Below are 22,526 nucleotides of genomic sequence, written 5' to 3' on the forward strand. Positions count from 1 at the left end.
GGGCCAAAACACAGAAACCAGACACAAGACGCCCAATCGGTAGGCCCCCAAAACGCTGGTACGATAGCTGGAAATCGGCGTCACAAGAGGGCAGATGACAGACCTGACAGGACCTCGTCCTACTACAAGAAGAAGAAGATTAGACAATTCTATAAATTGGAAGCAAATCCATATCAGATAATTCAAACATCCTCGACCAACCTTGGTCTACCATTCAAGAATATAATTAGCGGATTAGATAAATAAGCAGAGCAGTAGTTTGGGTCCCCCATAATGTAGCCGAAGACTATAAAGATAACTAAAACACAAACAGCAATGTCTTTCCAAATTTTTGTTGTAAGCATACGTGGATTTTTTCATTTTAATACTTTTGCTGCGGATATCTGTACGAAAATATGAAAAAAAGTCATTGCTTAAGGATTAATTACGTATACAATAAACATGATAGATATAACTACCTGAAAAATTTGGCATCGAAGCAAACAAAACTCCAACTTCGGCATAACTTTGTGAATATAATTCATCGTGTTGTCTTTTCCTGTTTCCCATAAAATGAGCAGCAACATGCGGTGGTAAAATATTATAAACTAACGCTTCATTACGTCTTCTCATATCTTCCGCACAGTCTCTTTGCTCTTCTACCTCACTTCTCCATAAAAAGAGAACTCTAGATACCTTCTCCATCTAAAAGTTTAATTAAATCATTGTCATTTGTATATTCGGTCCGATCTAATATAACAGAGTATAAACTTTTCCCTTTACCGATAAATAAACTCCCTTCGACTTTTATATTATTGGATATATTTTCGTGGAATTCTTGTTTTCATCTAGAAACTTAAATCGTGAAAAATTTGGAATCAAAGTTGAGAACAATTGAATATAAAATCGTTCTTATATAGAAGTAAACGAAAATTTTGTTATTAACATAAATTGTATTATAAACTATAATCAACTTCACACCAAAGAAGTTGTAAATCAATCAATTGAACCTGTCAGTGACAGTTTCCGAAAAGATGAAAGTCTGATAGTGATAAATCGCGGTTTACCTTAGACCAAACAGTTAAATCGAATGCTACGTTAGCCGAGAAAGTGGGAATGGTTAATGACCCCAGAAAAATCCAAAAGCTTTTATGAAATGCTGAATTCTCGAAGAAAATCTATCTATAACGGAATAATAATCAAAAATTAATGTTAGAATACTTACGTGCCTAGCTAGGAAAGCTAGAGCTATAGCGGATGTTAAAAGAAGGCCGGATAATGTATACTTTCCCTGAATTAGACTGAAACAATCAACATAAATTTTACTTACCATTTAAAGTTTTCTATAGCCACTATTTTGATTTTTGTCACGATGCACGATTAATTTTTTTGATCTTTTCAAATATATATATGCAAAATTCGAGGGTAATTAATTGGAAATGAATAAACAGCTTTTTGTGTTACGTCTCGAAATTGGAATCACTGAAATCAGACGATAAGCTAAACAAAATTGAGAGATGCGTTCAATCAGACGAAGAGCTAGTTGGTAAAGATAACTTTAATGATTCCAAATAGTTGCTTCAAAAGTCTACGAGGGTTGCTGCGTAAATTGGACTAACAAGATCCCGTATCTATCCCGAATCACGGTTTCCATACTATTGCGTGTTGAGATCGTCTCTTTGGCCTTGACGCTGACTGACATTATATATATGGAAGACAGAAAGATGGACAATCTGTGTATATGAAAAATGACCGTCGAAATGTGTCAATTAGCGCTGACGCTTTGGAGAATTTTTCACTATCAAGTTGTTGAAATTTCTAATAAAAAACTTTTCAACATTCATACCATACCCTTCGTCTGCCATTTTGGAAGGTTTTCAAACTGTTGTTTACTTTTTCAACTTGTCTCCTATATGTTGTTTTGTAGGAAATCCATGCCTCTTTTCTGAAAATCGACTACTTTCTTTTTGATATCGACTGTGCTCGTTTTGTGTTTCTTACTAAACAGTCTGTAATCCGGTCAATTTAGACATTCGAAGTTACATAAATTCCCATCAAGCTCAAAATCAGTAGAATATAATTGAACATAGAATTTGAATGTTCCCCATCATTTCCGTGTATGGAAAAAATTGTATTCAAGGTCAAAGATCGAAAAAATGAGTTTTTCGCAATTTTCACCAAAACGGTGAGTTTTATCATAAAAATACCTCAGACAAAAATTGTAGATCATAAAATTATCTACAAAAAACGTATGAGTACTTTTTTTCTACGACCTACCGTTTCTGAGATATTATGATTCAAAAAGTTGTAAAAGCTGTCGTATTTAATGGTTTCACCATTTTCAACAGTAAACTTTTCTTACAACATTGAAATGAACCGAGACTTGTAAGAAATTTCTTTTGACCGATGGAAACTGTCATAAGGTCATCAATTGACGGAGATGCAATCATTATAGCCATTAAATACGACAGTAAATCTGAAACATTATAACTTTTTGAATCGTTATATCTCAGAAGCGGTAAGTCGTAGAAAAAAAAGTATCAATACATTTTTTGTAGATAATTTTACGATCTACAATTTTTGTCTGAAGTATTTTTATGATAAAATTCACCATTTTGCTGATAATCAAGAAAAACTCATTTTTTTACCTTTAACCTTTTCCATATACGGAATATTCAATTGGTTAAACACTATTACTGATTTTCAGCTTGTTGAGAATTTATTTAGCTTCACTCTTATTTTTTGGTCTAATTTGACCGGACTACTGAGAATTGATCGTTTGCTTAATTTATGAAATCTCGACTCTTTGGAAACGATTGTATCACTAAATCACCATTCAGACCGCAAGTCTTTCCTCCAGCGTGATTAAAGTTTTGATTTCGAAACATTTCGTCAGTTGTTATCTTACGATTTCAAATAAAATGACTATTTCCGCTTTGAATGTGATTATAAATGATTGTATGAAGCCATAGAAGAATTTCTGTTGATGTTGTTGCGCGTTTCAATGTTTGTGACTAGTCATGACCATTCGAACCAGAATAACTTTTTGTTACCAAAGATTTCCATTGCCGAAACCCAATTTTTATACAAATGAATATAAAATAAGTTTTATTGAAAGTAGGATTAATCATCAGTCAAAAGTTGAAAACCTGTGCAGCTCCGAATAAACCTCAAAATCTCCAAAAAAAATTGATAAAATTCAGAAAAATGACTTCTCGAAATGACCTACGCTGACCTCCATACAACGATACACATTTTCTTACACTTTCAAATATGAATTGAACCAAAATTCATGCACTAAAACGTTTTATCTGCAATTTTCTCTATTGTTCATAATTATAATGAAAATATGTGACATTTTATTGGAGGGGGGATGAATTTTCGAACAAATTTTTCACCCAAACATACAACCGCCATCAGTTCCGCATAAACTTCCACCAAACTTCACCAAACTCTAAGGATTGAATCTTCAAAATATTATTTGAATCAAAATGCGTTTTATCCAAAATTACCCTCATCCAGAATCCTACAAATCCTATGATTTGATACAAAAGAAAAGAATACAAAATATATGCTTTTTTAGAAAGTGAACGCGTGGCAAATTACGAATATAATGATTGCGCTTGAGTTATAAATAATGAAAGATTCATATACCTCATCCAGTGTTTCATCCTTTCTTCACAATCAATTGCCGAACCAAGTATTAAAATATTAACCGAACATTGCGCTATAGCGATGAGTAACATGAAGAAACTCTTCCATAAATAAGACAAGCACGCTGGCAACGACGTGGCTATTAAATTGAGGACAGTGTAATAACTGAAGTAAGATGGATAAAGGCAAGTGGTGTCCAAGTCCAAGATAGTCGAACAATTCTCTGCCGGCTTTATTTGAACGCAAGACACCTGGAACATTAATAAAAACTAATACTAGATTCAATTTAATGAGTATCAAACTGTTTCATAGTTGGAAAATTCATCAATACCTTTCATTTCAATACATCAAAATTTACACGCACTAAACTTTACTAAAATCTAATGTAAAAACGACTATTGAAAGAAAAAAAACAAAGGAGACTAGAAAGCCAAAGGAGAGATCACAAGTGACTCATAGTCTTCACGGTATAAAAGCAAAGAGATTCAATAAAGAACGTGGAAATGAAAGAGAAACAACTGAAAAATATCTGAAATGAACAATCTGAAATAAAGATATGATAAAATAAAAGAGATGGTGGATAGGATGTACCAATTCCAAAAGTTAGAGGACAAGCCGACGCCCAAATGCTTAAAATTTAAAATCTGGTAAATCTACAAGAAAATGGTTACACAAGGTACATTCGTCGGAGAGAAATTTACAAGGAAACCTCCGAAGCTTGACGGATTTATTAGATCCATGGCTATCACATGTAAGAAACATCACGTTACACACCTTGATCTCAAAGCTTCTTTGTGTTTATCAATCATAGTCGTTAAGAAGAATCCTAGTTCGCCTATGCTTTGGGTTTAATTACCAAGGGTATAGTCTTCGAAGTTAACAGTTCAGAGCTGGTAAAGTGATCGTGGTTTAAATACGCATAAGGTACAAATAATCCAGAGACCAATGGATGCTTTCATGATGTATAATTCGTTGGCTAACGGCATCCTAGATCGTCCGAGATGGATATAGCAGGAAGATATACGGTTAGGAGTAGTTGATTGATAATATAAGCAGAAAGTTAATCTACGTGTGATATTTCTCGGAAAGCTATAACCAAAATAGGTTTTGGACTCACTGGTGCACGCACTAATCCTACTCTGCCGAGCGAATCATGAACCAGCACTCAACAGTTCATATAGCACTTTTTGGTACTCTAGCACGAGCAGGAAATTTTTCAAATCATTTACGACCTTTACATAAAAGATGATATTGATGGGAAAAACCGTCAGTTATTTCAATTTGAATATCGAAGTTTAATATTCATCGTGATTAAAAGTTTCACAGTACTGTTGATGGTTTGTTTTTTGTACAAGTCTAATGTACATTAATGTGAAATTATTTGACTTATATTACTTACTACGAAGACAACTACACAAATTCTGCCAGGTCAGCCAAGCGATGAATATCCAGAGAAAAAACGAAAAGCATAACCTTTGCTAAAGCTGGTAGTTCAGGACAAAATCATCGAACAAGTTTCACAATTTAAATACCTGGGTATGGACCTGTAGAGTTATCACGACCCAGTGAAGGACCTGAGAAGCCAGAACAACAATCTATAAGACTTGTATCAGGCCAATCATGACATACGGAATAGAAACCAGAGAGGAAACCAACAAAACGAAAATAAGGCAACGAAATGAAAACGCTCAGGATTGTAGTGAGTAAAACAAGAGTAAATCGAATCAGGAACACTGACATCAGGGAACAACGTGGGTTGCAAGACATCGTGGGATGGGAGAGACAAATAAAAAGATACTGATACGCCCACGTGAGGAAAATGGAAGAGAGTAGACTGCCACGCATCTTCATGAAGAGAAACCAATAGGGAAAAGAGAACCCAGACGACCACCTAAGAGATGGATGGACAGCTGGAAGTCCACCTCCCAGGAACTGATACAGAGGAATCAGCCCATCGATGATAGTTTATCCGAGTGATCTTCCCACTAACTCCTTCTAGATGATTATGTAAATTACTTACCGAATCCACTATATTGACAGTGCCCATTAATAGTATGCACGTCGTTGATAGCAGTCTTCTTATGAATATAGTTTCCTTGAAGAAATTCCAGCACTTCGTCTACAATTAAATTACAAGTAAGATGAAGTGATCAATTGAAATGAAAATGGAAAATATTGATTGTGACATGGCCAATTATTAATGCTAGGTACTTCCAAAACATGCCGCGAAAATAACAACGAATCATTGGATGCTAAACAAGGACTGTATGGCGGATGACCCATCAATTTGATGTTTTGGCTGTCCAGAAAGTTTTTGTTTGAACTGATGAGTGAGACTACGCATTGTCGTAATGGAGAACGATTCCTTTTCCTGATTTTTTGGCACAAGTATGTTCATCTTTAAAAATGTCAAACTTCAAGATGGCAATGACAAATTTGACATATTCATATCAATGTTGCCATATCTCAAAACTTGAGTAGCGTATGCGAATATGCTGAAAGGGGATTTTGGATGGCCATTTACATTAGTTTCTAAACACGAATCTGATGATAAGATGTGCGGATAGTTTATCATCATTTTGGAACGATTACTTGCTTAATTTCAAAAATGCATTGAAAAATAATAACTAGGGAATTTTGTACGAAAAACTCTCAAATCCTGAAATATGTTACAGGATTAAATGGGGGAAATTGAGGCTTGTACAGAATACAGTGATGAAAAAATATGGAATTAAAATATTATTGATAGATAGGAAATTAAGTAGAATAGATACATATGGGTCTGTAGTAAAACAATCTGAAAGCTTAGGAAAACTCCAAGCATATTTCAAACAGGATTATCAATAGAAAACAGAACGCCATAAAATAAAATCTTCTGTAGTCAAATCCAAAATGATTTGTGAATACTACTACTACTACCTAGAAACTCCATTCTAAATACCAGATCATACTGGAATAAAAGAAAGTGAGATAGCTGACGAATGAGCAAAAATCCGCCTGTGGGTTCTGTAGGTTCGACAGATGGAATTATACTGGATAGATGTATCAAAAGATCGGGAAGGAAGGAGCTTAACATTTAGGTCCTAGTTAATCGACAGATCATCAAGTCTACCTTACACTCCAAACCATTGGTCAACCTTCTTACTATTATGTAAAACTATTTCATTTTATCGTTTCCTCTACAAAGTACACGACTGGAGAATATTTCACTGCAGCTTGTTGGAAAATTTGTGGATTTGGTTGTGTAGTGACGAATTTCATGTCAGAAATTGAGTACACGAATGAACTTACCAAATTAAGAAGATCTTCAGTTAACGCTAATAATACCAACACCCCAATCAAAACATTTTCTATATTGTAACTGATACTTAAAGACAGGTAACTGAAAAAACGAAAATCACGTTAAAAAGTTTTTATTTGTGTTAATAATTAATCGAGTTAGTATATTAGTACAAGAAATGCTTGAAACTAAGTTCAAAAATGATTCTATCATGAGGTAAGTAGTATTCACAATAATTAATAGGTAGTGGGAATAATTTACAATCAAATAGTATATAAAAGGCATCATGACACGCTAGAACAGTGGTCGGCAAAGTGCGGCTCCAGAGCCGCACGTGGATCTTTGGCTCTGGCACAAATATCTACGTAAGGTGCAATAATACTTTCATTGAAAAAAAATTACTGAGAACAAAATCACATCTTATTTTGATAAATTGAAATTCCTATAAATTCAAGATAAAAGATAGGTTGGAAAAGCAAACTTAATTTTTTCGATGCTAGAAGAAGTAATGACATTCGAGAAGAAATTACCCAGGTTTGCTCAGGATTTTCATCCCCAAGAAAATAATTTCTCTATTGTTAAACACAATTTTAAAACAATAATTTTAAAATATGTGGGAAGCATTTCCCAACAGGTTCTAGGAATTTGAAAACGGCAAAGCAACTTTAGTATTTGTCAAAAATACTCTAAATGCTACAACAACCAAGTTGAAATTTTCTTATTTCGAAATTGGTGGATTTTAGGAAATATTGCAATCTAAATACGTATATCTTTGAGTTGAAGTGGAAATATTGGAGAAGGAAAAATGTGATCTTAGTTCACAACACAAGTGGTCTGCTTAAAAAGGAAGACATGATCATTTTCATCGCTTGAAATCATATATCCGACTCTCGATTTTATATAAATATGCGAACAATATTTTTCAATCATAAACATTACCAAGAGTAGACTGAAAAATGGTGTTATTGATGAGAACTTGCAATCATGCCACTTACTCAAACTTAAATTTAGTTTTATTTAGTGTAATGAATTTGACTAAACAAGCAAATTTTGCCCCCATTTTTTTAAAATTCTTGTAATGTAATGACTAATAATTTTGCCGACCACTGCGCTAGAAGAATCGTAAAAATATTGTCTTGATAACTTATTTGTAAAAATTGTACTCACCTTGGTAGAATTGTAGCTGTGGTTAAAACTAATGCAGTTCGCACTATCAAAAACATGAGCAATGTTAAATTGGGAGACGCTTCTATGTGTAAATTGTACGATTTCTCTTTTTGTGGATCTATAAATGCTAAATTGAACAATTTTGTATTTTTAGACAGTTCCCTGCAAGAAAAAATTATGATTTCTTTAGACATAACATAAAAATATCATTCACCTGTGACCGTCTCTGTTAACCAGCTCTTTACGTAACCTTACTTTGAAATCGGCGGAATCTTGACTTGGCCTACCTAAACTAGTTTCCTGAAAATTCAAAATAATCTAATAACTCTACAGAATTCAAAATATTGTTAACTCTTAATAAAGTAGTAGTTTAACGACGTGTTAGTAAGTAGTATTAGTCAAGTGGCACTTTTCAATCAATAATCTTTCTTCTTCTTAGACATGATGTTTTTTATCATCTACATCCCATCGTTGTTGCCTTCAACCATTGTTTCTATAAGGTTATCAGGTGTTAAATCGCAATTTGGTTCCCGCCAATACATTTAATTTTCTCTTCGTCGCTTTTTCCAGATCTTTTTGAATCAACTGGTAACACCCCATGTCCTGACAAAACTTAGGAAGTAGTCAGTTGTGCGGTGTTCCTAGTCTACCCATTCACGGATACTACCTTCCAGACATTTTGTCCATTTGTTTACCTATCTTTCTTGCCACGTTCATAGAGTTCTTTCTCTTTTTTTTGCCACGTTCTTAGAGTTTTTTCTTTGGTTTTGCTTTTTCTTATGTTTTATTTGTTGCTCGCATGTATTATCTTCTTTCGGAAATCACTAGGTCCATGGTGTTATGCCTATAATTACACGCCATTCCCGAGGCTGTTCTGAAGGCTGACGCTACTCGCAAAAGTAGATTCGGAATCGAATCAGTATTATCTCAGTTCTTATGGTGACGACAGCATTTTTCGTGTTGTGGAGGGCGCTGCAAATGACAACTATTTTGAAGATGTTTGGTCCACCAACGTTCGGTGGATTCTTATTAGTTTCGACATCTTCTCCTCTGCCTCGTGTGCCATATACTCGATATGTTTTCTGAAGCTTAGTCCCCTAAGATTCTTAGTTATTCAATAATATTTGTGGAAGCTGGGGTAACTCCTTCCAGCGTGAAGATAATTGGCTTCATCTGCTTAGTTAGAACTTATTATACTTATTGATTTGAAATTTCGCATATTTTCAGCAAGATAATAGTCCCGGAAATTCTTTGGTTTTCGTATCAAATACTTCGACAGCTACTGATTGAAATAAAAAGTTTGAACATTCAATTATTATAATGATGATTGGATTGCTTAGTGGTCCTGGAACCAAAAGAGAGCTTCACGAGAAGTAGAATAAGATTTGGATTTGTATTGATGATGATTATTTTGTCCTATGTGCGGTATATTCAAATAAAAGATGTTGAGGTCGTAGGTCTTTGATACCCCCGTATTTTTATTCCCAACTTATGTGGAATATATCAGGTAGAAAAGAAAGTATGTCCTCCTTCTCAAATATGGTTTCGTAATCAAATTTGTAACCAATTTGACTTAAGGTATCAAAATTGAAGAGAAAGGATGATAACAGAAAAAATGGAGAATGTAAAATAATCATGGATTTACATAATTATGATGACTTACGTTCGCTTCTTCTTCTTTTGTATCTAGGGCAGCTTCTGATATGACACAGCTATCTTCTTCTGGAAGAATACTACCGCCATTTTGTACTTCTTGAGTTTTTGATTGAAACTGTAAAAATAAGTTACTACTTATAGAATACTGAGTTGCTAATCTTTATCCCGATATTCCTAGTAGCGCGTTTTATCAAAAAACTAGCTTTGTTTTATTTTATGAAGACGTGAAGATGGCGAGGTTAACACAAAATTAGTTTTACTTAGTTAATCGATGAAATAAAGCACAAAAAAGGCAAAAACCTAAGTTCTATCGCGGCGACCATTACCTACGAGCTACCTGGAGACCGGGACGGCTAGTTTATACGTCGTCTTTCGAAGCCCCGTCCAAATCCGTTATACATCCGTTCGTATGAAATTAAGTTGGATCTTTACTATAACAAAATTTCCTCAGACCAGGTGGTGATTCAAATTGAGCTTTCATTTTTTTTCCGCAAAGGACTAACCACGGATATTTTTTCAATAATCCTGTTACATTATACGAGGGTGAAATTTGGGAATATTTTTTATACTTAATGCTTTTTTCCAAAACCAATAGCAGCAGAGAAAAAAATAAACGCAACAATTTATATATTTTTCAATAAATTATATATTATAATAAATAATTATCAATTAGTCTTTGCCAGCTAGATTATGAAAGTATTCGTAGTGGGATTGTGATAAAATTAAACACCAAAGTGTACTAACTCTAATATATTTCCGAGCTTTCGAATATATATTCATCGTCTGGGAATTAATTAGTTAAGAACTCCAATTATTCAAGGTTTTGATAAAGACCGCAACAGGTAGAAACGTCAAATTATTATATGTGTTTAAAAAATTATTAAAAAAACATAATTTTAAATTGGAAGAGACCAAAAGGGGATTTTTTTGACGAGATTTCTGCACACGAATATCACTACAGAAGATTCCACAAAATTCTGATGAACATTTTGAAAAAAATAGTAACTAGGATGACGTATCTTCTTAGGCTAACTACGTTGTAATCTAACTAACCTAACCTCAAAACGAGCATGATTCGTAATGCTTGATGCTTATTAGGGTGTTAAAAATCAAATAAATTGCGAATGTGTGCATTATTGACTAGTGGTTAATAAGAACATGACTTCTATGACTAGCAATAGTTGAATATCAGTTTTTTTGACTCAATATCTGATTACAAATAACAAAATCACAAATGGAGATGAATATGATACAGTGAAAGCTCTTTACTCGAGGGGTATATTTTCCTTCAATTTTCCGCGAATTTATATAGGGATATGACCCCATTGATTAATTACATATTATCTTCAGACAGCTCTTTCAATTCAGACAGATACGCAGCAATCGCATTAGCAATTTGCCTCTAAAAAAAAGACCTCGTTCCATAGATAGATAAATTTCTATGAAGAAACCTTCTCTAAGATTTTCCAAATGAAATGTCACGCTTAAAGTGCTTTTTGAAGCCTCTTCCTCAATGGGTTTCAGTCAAATCAAACCATATCGTCCTATTCTAATCCAAATTTGGTTTATGTATGCAGTCAATCGATTTTAGCTTTTATATTAGTCCATTTGAAGACGCATTTATAAAATATATTGGGTTGTATACCTAGTGGAATACTTTTTATTAATATGTACGGAATCCGAAGCGGGTATAATGAGCTTTTACTGTATATAGGATGTAGTTGTTCATTGACTTACAGGTTTATTTACTTTCACTATAAAATATGTTTTCAGTCCAGCCGCCCTTAACGATTCATCTCGTTTTTCCCCATAGCCAGGTTCAACTTCAAATTCTCCATTAAGAAACGACAGAGTTTTATCAGATATATGTACTCTCCTGAAAAAAAGGATAATTTTCAAAATATTAAATAGCTAAATTTATAATACAGTTTTCGTGGGATTGGAAAATATTCCATGAGTATAAATGTGAAAAATTTGTAATCAAAAAAAGATTTTTTCGCTTCGCAAATATAATCTATTCCTCGAGTCATTAATTGTCTTTATGTTTTTTTTTCATACAGGTTCTTTATATCTGTTATTAGGTTATTTATCTCTCATTCATTGAATATTTCACCCTCAATTTTTTTATATAAAACACTAGATAAATAATGATTAATTTTTTGATTTGCCACTGGCTGTTCTTTTTTTATTATTAGAATATATCGTAGCCACTCGACTGATGCTAGGGAACGAAAGTCGTACAATTCACACCGATGTTCTCGCCTGTTAGTAATTTTCCACTCTTGAAATACTCATTTTAACAAATACGACCCAGTTTTCTAACCGCATCCACCACATTTAGTTTTTCTCGCACGGTTAATTCTGCTTTCCGTTCTATTTCTCATATAGATTGTCTCTTGAAACAGAATGCACAATATATTGTTGATAAAACTTCAATTTGATCTCGTAAAAAGTTATTTTTATAAGAGATTAATTTAAATAATGAAACAAATTTATATAAATCTCCAAGACGTGAAAATTTCATGGTTCAATGGAGGTAGGTATGAAAAAATCAGACACACAAGCCCAGTTTTTATGCAAAATTCAACGGGGACATTTAGAGATGTGATTGAAATTTGTATCGGCTTTAACGTATATGCAACCATAAATTTGGTTCATAAATATCTTTAATGAAACATAATTAACGGATTAGTAATTGTTAAACATACAATTTTGAAGAAAAAATCATCATTCATCTTGTACACTAATTTTTCCGTTACATTGTCTAATTCCTTATCGATTTATTTTGTAATAACTATTCAATTCTTCCCAATTTGAATGTTGTTGATCACTTTCCCTAATTTTTCAAATCGACATTTCCATTTATATGGAATATTAAAGTAGAAATATACGATTTGTACAACGAATACATTAGAAATTGAAGCAAATATTTGTTTATACATGTATCGATTTATTAATAGTAAAACAACAATGGAATGTTGTTTGTGGAACACAGACCTTCATTGTTATCAAAAAATAAAACCGATCGGAAAATCGTGGAACCATTATAATGGGAAAAGTTCGTTAATGAATTCCCAAACGAAAATTAAATACGGTGTTAAGAATGTTGAATGTTTCTCTCAACTTATATAACTTATATAACTACATAACTTCATAAAATATGAGTATGAGGAATTTATTTATAACTGTTTAACTGAAATAGAATTATTTGGGAACGTTAATTGAATCCTGGCACAAATATTGGATATTGTATGTGATGAAGTCCGAGAAAACGAACAGGACAAAAACGAATTGTCTATTTGATCAGAAATTTCGAACAGTTTTGTTTTGAAAGTGTTTCAATACAGTAGGGGTTCCAAAATTTTCGCACCAATCATAAACAGAAATCAATAAAAGACAAAGAGAAATTATTTTAGTAGGAATTACATTTCTCATGATGGAGAAGAACAAAAGTGAACTTCGGTTTTTTACGACAAAAAATAAGATATGTGGCTTTTAAACTATTACAAGATCTCGAAGAAGATGATATAAGTATCGGAGGCGAACTTCGATCAAGTTTTAAGACTTCTTAAGAATGTCAAGCACAGATTTAGAAAATCTGTTAAGTTTGATTAATTTGCCCTACCATTAGCACAAACAACAGCAATTACAAAGAATCTATGCCAGCACAGAAACGTGCCATCATACTAAATAAGGTCAAGAAGAAAGGAAAAAACTGATCCAGGCTTTTTATATTTCTTATAATTGCGTCTGCACATTTGTGATGACTAACTTTCGCTCAACTTGAGCGGTGGACACTTTACACATTCTCGTCAGTTCAATAACAAAAATTGGCGTGTTGGACAAACCATAAGTATTTAAAATTTCTGCAACAATCAATTAAAAGTTTTCTAAAAGTGCATATACCCGTTTTTAGGTATATTTTGATATGATAAAATCAATTACTTATATCAGACTACCACAACAATGGAAATAAAAACAATCTGGTTTAGAAAACGCTACAAAAGTTTATGCAAAAATAACCAATTGAACCAACCAAAGAACTGTTGATAATAATGTTTAAGTTTAATAATAAATTAAAACGTTAACTTGGAATAATTAAGATTAATTTTTAAACATAGAATCATTGCTAAAGAAAAGAACAATGTTTTCGGTTTCCATTTACGTGCTTATCTGTATAAAATCAACCCTATAGCAAGTATATATTCCATATCCTAAAAATAATTAGAGAATTCTTACCCCGCTAATCCGCTACTCTCCATTTTATTTGCTAATTCCACATCCTTAGAGTAAACATCGAATTGCCATTGCCGTTGTCCCAACACACCCGCAAGCACAGCCCCCGTATGAATGCCAACCCTCATGTCTACCGGAGAATTTGCCGTTTGTTGGACGTATCTGAAATAGAATTTCGATTTAATAAAGGATTTGTTGAGCTCAAGCCAGAAAATGAATTCACCACGTTCGTATTTGGCTTTAGTTGTTGCTCTATTTTGAATTCACTCGGTAGCAGATGTAGACAGATATTTGGGATTTTGGCGAGACTATTTTCAGTGAAAATTCAATTGAATATGTAAATATATGGAGGCTTTGTTGTTACAAAGGTAGCTTAGAATCAAAGCGAAATAGCTATGACGAACTAATACAATTTTTATAAGTTGGAACAAATGTAACTCAGAATGTAGGTTAAGGATGAGGAGCACTCGGGATATCCTTCGATATCAATTAGAGAAGAATGTGTGAAAGATTGACAAATAGTTCGATCTAAAATAGAATTGAGGTCATTCAAATTTATTAAAAAAAAAACGATTGGAAATCTTTGTGATTACACTGTTTAAACAACTACTACATCAAAACTTACAATTACACTGTCTGACGCGTGTTTCGATAACCAATTTATCGTCTTCAGACACTGGAGGTAAACTAAAGATTACCAAGTTATCGTCTACAGAGACTGAAGGTTAGGTTAGGTTAGGTTGATGTAAATACAGTGTGTTCAGTATAAATATCGACAGCGATTCCAGAAATTCCATCTTAGCTTTCTTTGTCATCATTACAACGAGGCACTTTTTTGATTTGTGAGTTTCTTGTCGTTAATATACTATCCACATTCACTTTATTCTCTAGATTTAACACCATACGTATTGAAAGCCGTTACACAGCAGATAAAAACCATTCCCAAGCAAACCTTCCAAATATTCTCGACGTCAGTGATTCGCAAAGTGCACCAGGTGCACCCCCAGATGTCTACGACAAGCTCTACAACAAGAGTGTACTTGAATTTCCATCTGATCTGATTTTCTGGTTAATTAGTACTAGGGTGTAGATGTAAAACTAGTAATAAGTATTTTGAAAGTTGTTTACGCGGAAAAAAGTTTGGGAGCTTCTATTGTATGTCAGTATTTCCCTACTTAACAATTATTTTTCTAAGAAATAAGTTTTTTCATGATATTTTTGACCTCAACTTTCCTTTACGCGAGTGGAGAATGAACAAATAATAGGACGATCTATCTCCGTTCTCCTATCTAACCCACAACGCTAACGAAGTGATAAATTTTTGTGCTTTTGACGTTTCTTTGTTTTAAAAGCTTCGAGAACGAAATTCAAAATACCTGATTATAGATAATCTGTAAAAAGGTCCGAGTAGACCAGGATTTTACAAGCATTTTGATGATTTATCTCATAAACCTCACTGTGAAATTGATGGATTACTAAGAATCAGTAAAGGCAACACTATACAATAGCAGTATGACGAAAGATTGAGTTTCGCCATGGTTCCGATGTTAACCAACTAAAAATTATTTTTCACTTGAATGGATAATGAAATAAATCGTTAAAAAGTCACGTAACTATTAGCAAGATAGTAGTCGGTCTTAAGAAATGATTTGTAGATAATTCTCTGCTTTCACAAGTGCCCATACCAACACGTAGAGTCATCAGCGTCCAGGACCATCCTTTACTGTAACTTCTTCAAAAATAGTCAATAAAATATATGCCTTTATACTTCCTGTAGGAGGGGAAGCCCTCTTAGACCCCCGCCGTCATCGTCGAGTAGTATCGGACTAGAACCACCATTGAGCTCCCGCATTATTCAATGGTATCTGCTCTCGCAAAAGCTGTCTTTCGTAATATCTAGCTCCTACCATCTATCTCTTTGGTTTCTATTATACTATAAACTTCGTCCACGTATCTCACTTTTTCCCATCTGAAGCAATGGAAGAGTGTATTCGCGACATCGTCTTCCTCACTGCAGAAGGTGCATTTAGGAGTGTCTGAGCTCCGCCTGGTAGATATGTACCCGCGAAAGCATCCATGGGCTGTGAGTGCTTGTGTCAAGAAGTAGTCAGTGCCTCCTGTTCACCCAGATTTTGATAATAGGAAGATTTGTTCTAGGACCTAACCTTCCACAGTCCATTGTACCTGTCTTTTCATCTACCTCTGTAGTTGTGTCAGCTTTGCGACAAAAATTTTTTTCTTTCATCTAAAGTATGCCATATTGGTGCGCTGTACCATGTAGCTATGGACCACGCTTGGAACGATGCACTAGAACCGCCAATGCTTGGGATTACACTCGCTAGATCTGAAAGAGTTTTCTCTGATTTTTCTATTGACTTTTCTACGTGTTTTTTCAAGCTGAGTTTCGTGTCTAACCATCTACGGTAACTCCTTGTGATCTCTATGCTAAAAAGCAAGATGTTCCAGAGAGATGGGCCCAGTACTGATCCCTGTGGTACTCCACTGTTCACGTAGAAGATCCTGGAGTACGTGTCCTTGTACTTAGAGTTACATTCAAGGTGAGTGCTCAATGCTGATCAATAGCTCGAGTTGGTCAGTTTGTTTCACGTTAATATCAAGTTCATTAGAAACTGATCAAAACCAAATACGACGTTGGCTTAAATCTCGCTCAAAGATTATGATTTTTTGGTTTCGTTTCAAGTGAACATGAAATTCGATATTGATATTGATGATGACCAGAATGTTTTGAGATTTTCCACTCAAAACTACATTCGCATTGATTTTTTTAATGTAGGTATGTAATTTATCAGTTTGATATCTGGTAAACTTCTGGAAGGAAATCAATTTTTTCAATTTGGCTCTTTGTCATTGTAGTCAGATGATAGAAAATGTGGAAATCTTGAAACTAACATAGTAGAAAGGCTCTTCTATGTATCTTCAACTTTATTCTACATTAACTGTGAAAATAGCTTGTATATATATCCAATTAGACTATTAATCTATCACACGTGCTTCACAAGAGAGTTATAACTTTCCTTTAGGATAAATTACTTAACACTACAATGATTTCCCAGTCCTCTTTCTCCTTGGGTATTATAAATTCAAGAGAGAGAGATAAGAAAATCATTGTTACAATATAGGAAACGCTCTATTCACTTGTAATTATCGTTTGATAATTAGTGGAAATAGAAACAAACAGATAATATACAATTTATCGTTAGTATATTAGAATTAGTGTTTTCCTTTAAATACGGCAATAAATTTTTTAATTCCATAAGCGTGCCGTAAAATTATTTATTAAAACGTCGTTTCATGCAACGTTTAATAAGAAAAAAAATTACGAAAAACAAACATTTCGCAACGCCAAAACAATATGAGCTTTCTCAAGCGAAAAATTAGTTTCGAGCCGAGCTTTTTAGCTTCGATTATCCTTTTATTTTGTATTAAAAAGAGAGAATATCCAAACAAAATGAATTTTCAACAGAATAAAATCAATTGAATAACAAAAAAAAATGTTATTTCTGTTTTCAAAACTGGACAACTGATTGTGGAGCAAATAAAACTTTTGGAGAAGAGTATATTTATGTTTCAACGTAATCTCTTGGACCACCAAGTCTGGGAACAGAAGATAATACGAGGGGGCTCAATCTGGTGAATAGTGTACATGAGGTAGGAATTCAAACTTTAATTCATTCATTTTGACCATCGCAATTAAGGATGTGTGAGCTGGTGCATTGTCTTAATGAAACAATACTTTCTTCTTAACCAGATGCGCCCTTTTACTTGATTTCTTCGCTCAAACGTTGCGATAAGTTCGTATAATACCCGCCGTTGATAGTTTTTCCGTTTTACAACATAGTCAATTCGGAAATTATGGAAAAAAACAAACTTTATGACCTTGTCTGCAGGAGAAACGGTCTTTACCTTCTTTGAAGCCGGCTCTCCCATTCTTTTGAATGTTTCATCTTTTATTTTTGTGAAACAATGCCAAACACTCGAAGGAAACATGTCTACGACGCTATTTTTGTTCCAGTTTTCGCATAACTACCCCTATCTTTTGGTCAGACCTGGGATAATCCTCAACCAAACAAATTTGATCTATTGGTATATAACTTAATATTCTATATAATATATTTTAGGTAAAACACGTATCATACTGGAAATCAGGAGGAGGTCGCTCAATTAAGTGATTCTCTGTTAGTTGAAGATTGAATTGAAGACTTCAACCACGTGATTCGTTTGGGAGAACGTCTCAAGATCCGTTTATTTGGAATGGATCCGTTCTCCAATCGAATATAGAGCAAACGCTTACCGCACCCTATTTAACTAACTTCTAAAAAGACTCTTGTCTTCCGAACAGTTAATTCCTAGGTAGTATCGATACAAATTCCTATTTAGCACCAGCAACAACGTTTATGTCAATAACTCCAATTCCGAGCCTTCTACGAACCCGATGCTTGATTCAATTCATCGAATCAAGTTGCTTGCATTTTTGATATATCACATTTGAAAATAAACTATTTTTTTCAAATATCTAAAATATACTTCGTCGATTAAACAATTTTCGTACCTCTATTAACATTGTCAATACTGCCAACTGGTGTAAGGCAATAAATAATTGCATAGCTATATATATTTTATCGTTAATTTACCGATATTAAGTGCAAATTGAAATCAAAATAATTTGTATTCTAGGGTCCAAGAGAAATATTGGAATCGATAGGAATGTTCGTGCCAAATTCAAAATGAATTCAATACCAAGCAAATTTATACAATTATTGTCATCGGTAATATCACAATGTAGTTTCGAAAACTTGTTGCCAGGCACTCTATATGGAATTTTATATTTCATATGGGATAAATTAGTTCCAGTTAATACGATTAAAAACAATATTCCAATTTTTATTTTACGTGAATAATTGTATAATTATATACCTGTTATATCATAACTCTACATCTAAATTAAGAGTTTTAGTGTTATTGAAGTTTGAATATTATTACAGAATAATCGAAATATTTCCTATAATTTGTATAATTAAACAATAAAAAAAAGGTTGGACAAGTCAAAAGCCCTGTATATTGAAGATTACGTACGTCACATAATTTTGTTTTCAATATTTTTTGCAAATAATGGTGAAAGTTTTGTTCTATCTCATTTCCAAGATTCTCTTCGCAACACATTTCAACAAAAGTAGGATTTTAGGTTTTTCTATAATAATTCATCGTTTAAAAATTGTTGCAGATGGGTAACCTAGACCTTACTAAGCATTATGGAATACCACAAAATGGCTGGTTGGATTGTTTCATCATTTATTAGACTTGAATATAATAAAATTATGGTTTATCTATATTGCTAAATGTAAACTTACTGTACCATCGAAGATTTTCTATGTCACACTCCTTTCAAATGTCTTTTTGGTCTGATTTAGTCGAAAATTTTTTAGAATCAAATTTAACGAAAAAAAGGTTTTTTCAGAGGTCAATTTGTCAAAAAAATTAATTTTTTACAGCTAATGCAATTAAAAAAGTATAAATTGGTGGATGAAATTAATTTTCTGACACAAACTTGGTTAACATAGGCTTCTCCATGTCTAATTTTATCAAAGAAAAAATGTAATATTCAATTCAATTCGTTAAAAAATGATTTTTTATAAGTCCAAAGGTAATTTTAGTTTTCTTAAGCCCAATTAAGTTATTTGAATAAGTTTTACAAGTCCAATGTTCTCATACAAGGCTAATCAATATTTATTGTCGCCAAAATACGTTTTTTCGAATCAAATTTCGTCAAAAGAAAAAGTCCAAGTCAAGTCTCATCCGTCAACAGAAATGGGTTTCTAAATTTGATCGAAAAGGAGTTAATTTTGTCTAAAAATAAGCTTAAGAGATTAATTTTGCCAAATATCTTTGAGGTTTAATTTTGTTGGAAATCCATTGAAATTTTTGATGCAAAAGAAAGATTTTTAGATTCAAATTTGCCAAAATTTCAAGTTCAATTAGATCAAAAAGGCTTTTCCTACACCAATTTTGCCAAAAAAACGAATTTTCTACTAAACTTCAGGGAGAAGAATGAGTTTTTCGAATCATATTCTGACAAAAAATGACCTTCTCGTCAAACTCCCACTTTTAATTTGATCAAAAAAAGTTTTTTTAAAGTCTAATGTTACCAAAAAAGGAATTTCTGAATCCATTTTTGTCAAAAAACAATTTTTCTTAATAGAATTTAGTACAAAAAATGAGTTTTCCAAATCCTATTTTGACTTTTTTCTAGTCCAACTATTTTTTTGTCACAGAAATCATTTTCCTTTGCTTCATTTGATTGAAAAAAGCTTTCCTAAGTCGAATTTGAACAAAAAAGGAATTTCTAAGCTCATTGTAGTCAAAAAACAAATTTTCCTACTTGAATTTGGTAAGAAAATTGAGTTTTCCAATTTCAACGTGAAATCCTTTTCCTAGTCCAACTATTTTCTCACAAAAGTCACTTTTCAATTCTGAATATGATGGAAGGAGGGTTTTTCCAACTCTATTGCTAGCAAAAAATCCAAGTTTGTCAAATACTGTCTTCTTAATGGCTAATTCTATCACAAGATGGTTTTTCTAAGCTGAATTTGGTAAAAAACGGCTTTTGCCAACATCTAAATGAAATTTGTCAGTATTCAAATGATATTTGCGATTATTTCAATGATATTTCCCAGTACTGGGAGATTTGAGAAAATCTTCAATCCACATCATCCAGTAATGATTGAACTAAGATACTTTAATTTCGTAAACCTTTTGTTTTGTTCAAAAAAAGTGTTTTTCTAATGGGTTTTCAACATCTAATGTGATCAAAAAAAACTTTTCGACGTTTAATGTGAACAAAAAAGGCATTTCAATGTCCTGTGTGTTCAAAAAAGGTTTTCAAAAGTCTAAAGTCTTTAAAAATATTGAAATTTGTAAAATATTTTTTTTAAATTACTAAAACTAACATTTTTCAGCTAGTTATTAAAATTGAATACTAATTGAAACTGCACGTGGATCTTTGAACTTTTTTCATAAAGCATCCTTTCTCACAATATTGCAATCCCATCTACAATGGGCGAGATTTTATAGAGAAAAACTATACAAGTTTTGACTCCCTCCACAGATGCTGGTACAGTTAATCCATGACGTCGAAGTTACTGGGATCAAAGTACCACAAGAAGATATTGATCAATATCTCCCATCAATATAGGCATAGAGTTTTATACAGTTTATGAAACCGACAAACATTCATCAATGTTTTAGTAGTGAACAGTCTCTGAAAATATTATTTCGTTTTTACGTAACTATAAAAATCAATGTGGATAAATTATTTTTCAGAATGTATTACTAATAATTGTCAGAGTGAGTTTCATTCTTTACTATTCCAATAAATTATCAGGTGGTAATAAATTTTATTATTATTTGTTGAATTCGCTTTAGAATCTCATCAGTGGAATGGAATAATAATTCCAATGATAAAATCTTTATTTACGTTTGTTTAGATGTTGTGAATGAAATGTTCGAATCTACGCGATTAAATAAATCCTTCGTTAGAAAATGAATTAAGCACTGCAAAGGTAAACATCCTTTTTAATAAAATCAACTCGATAGGATTTATTTCACTCGGAAATACTAATTTATTTCGTGTGTTGTTTACGATAAATAAAGCTTGATTTCTAAATTAGTTGTTTATAAATCTTGAAATTAATTAGTCGTTTTATATCTCATTTAACCAAGGTTTTTCTACTTATTCTAATTTTTGTAATTGCATTACCTTTGTAGAACCTTGAGAGTAGCAAAAAAGTGAAATGACACTTCATTTTTTTCACTACTACATTCATTGATTCTTTCAACTTCATTACTTCACGTTACTATCCGTGATAATCAATTCTAACTTTAATCAAATTTCTGAGGTAATTATTAGAAAATAATGGTTCATATAAAACCAATTAGTGTGGAAATTAATTTAATGCATTGCAAACTCGGAAAATAATTCTGGTAAGAAGAATTTCAACATATTTCGAAAAATATCCTTCTATTTTTTTCTTCATTTTTCACACTGTGTTTTTGTTCTATTCTATGAATATCTCAATTACTTCAATATGATTGGATTATTTTCTTTATTGCAGATTCATTGTATAGATCGTGAGGATCTGAAATTAGTCTCAATAATTTTCTTCCTTTTCCTTCTACGTCTTCTTCTCACTTTTTATTCATTTCCATCACAATTTTTTTCCTTAGACAAGCTTCTCTTTTCTCTTTTTTCTTTTCTCTCTTACTTAGCTTTTTCATCAATCTCTTTCTAGTTCCTTAACGTATCTTTTTGAATTTTTTCATTTGTGTCCCCAATGTAGCAATCCAACGTCATTTCTGCGTGTTTTTTTTTTTGGAATTGGAATATAAGATTTTTCATATTGACTACATTTATTATTTACGCTGGCTTTATTTCCCCGTAAGCTTTTTCCTTTCTACTTATGTATTATCACTTGCAGCTTTCTCTCATTTTGATCCCTCATCACTTTTTCTTTATTTCCCTCCCCAATTAGGTTCATCT

The 22,526-nt window shown here is 32.7% G+C and overlaps 1 protein-coding gene across 2 annotated transcripts in view; it reads right to left on the reverse strand.

Annotated features, from left to right (window-relative positions):
* Positions 1–22,526, reverse strand: part of LOC130448902 (adenylate cyclase type 3) — an 84,030-nt gene that overhangs the window by 8,980 nt on the left and 52,524 nt on the right. For both annotated transcript variants that reach the window (XM_056786491.1, XM_056786492.1), the window contains exons 8-17: positions 13,976–14,134; positions 11,474–11,612; positions 9,744–9,851; positions 8,295–8,380; positions 8,081–8,242; positions 6,925–7,015; positions 5,654–5,752; positions 3,634–3,884; positions 1,205–1,280; positions 459–684 (exon numbers count right to left, since the gene is read on the reverse strand). In XM_056786491.1, coding sequence (XP_056642469.1) covers positions 459–684; positions 1,205–1,280; positions 3,634–3,884; positions 5,654–5,752; positions 6,925–7,015; positions 8,081–8,242; positions 8,295–8,380; positions 9,744–9,851; positions 11,474–11,612; positions 13,976–14,134 — 1,397 coding nt within the window. The remainder of the gene's footprint in view (positions 1–458; positions 685–1,204; positions 1,281–3,633; positions 3,885–5,653; positions 5,753–6,924; positions 7,016–8,080; positions 8,243–8,294; positions 8,381–9,743; positions 9,852–11,473; positions 11,613–13,975; positions 14,135–22,526) is intronic.

This window comes from Diorhabda sublineata, chromosome 9 (genome assembly GCF_026230105.1).
Source record: "Diorhabda sublineata isolate icDioSubl1.1 chromosome 9, icDioSubl1.1, whole genome shotgun sequence".
Classification (NCBI taxonomy): domain Eukaryota; kingdom Metazoa; phylum Arthropoda; class Insecta; order Coleoptera; family Chrysomelidae; genus Diorhabda; species Diorhabda sublineata.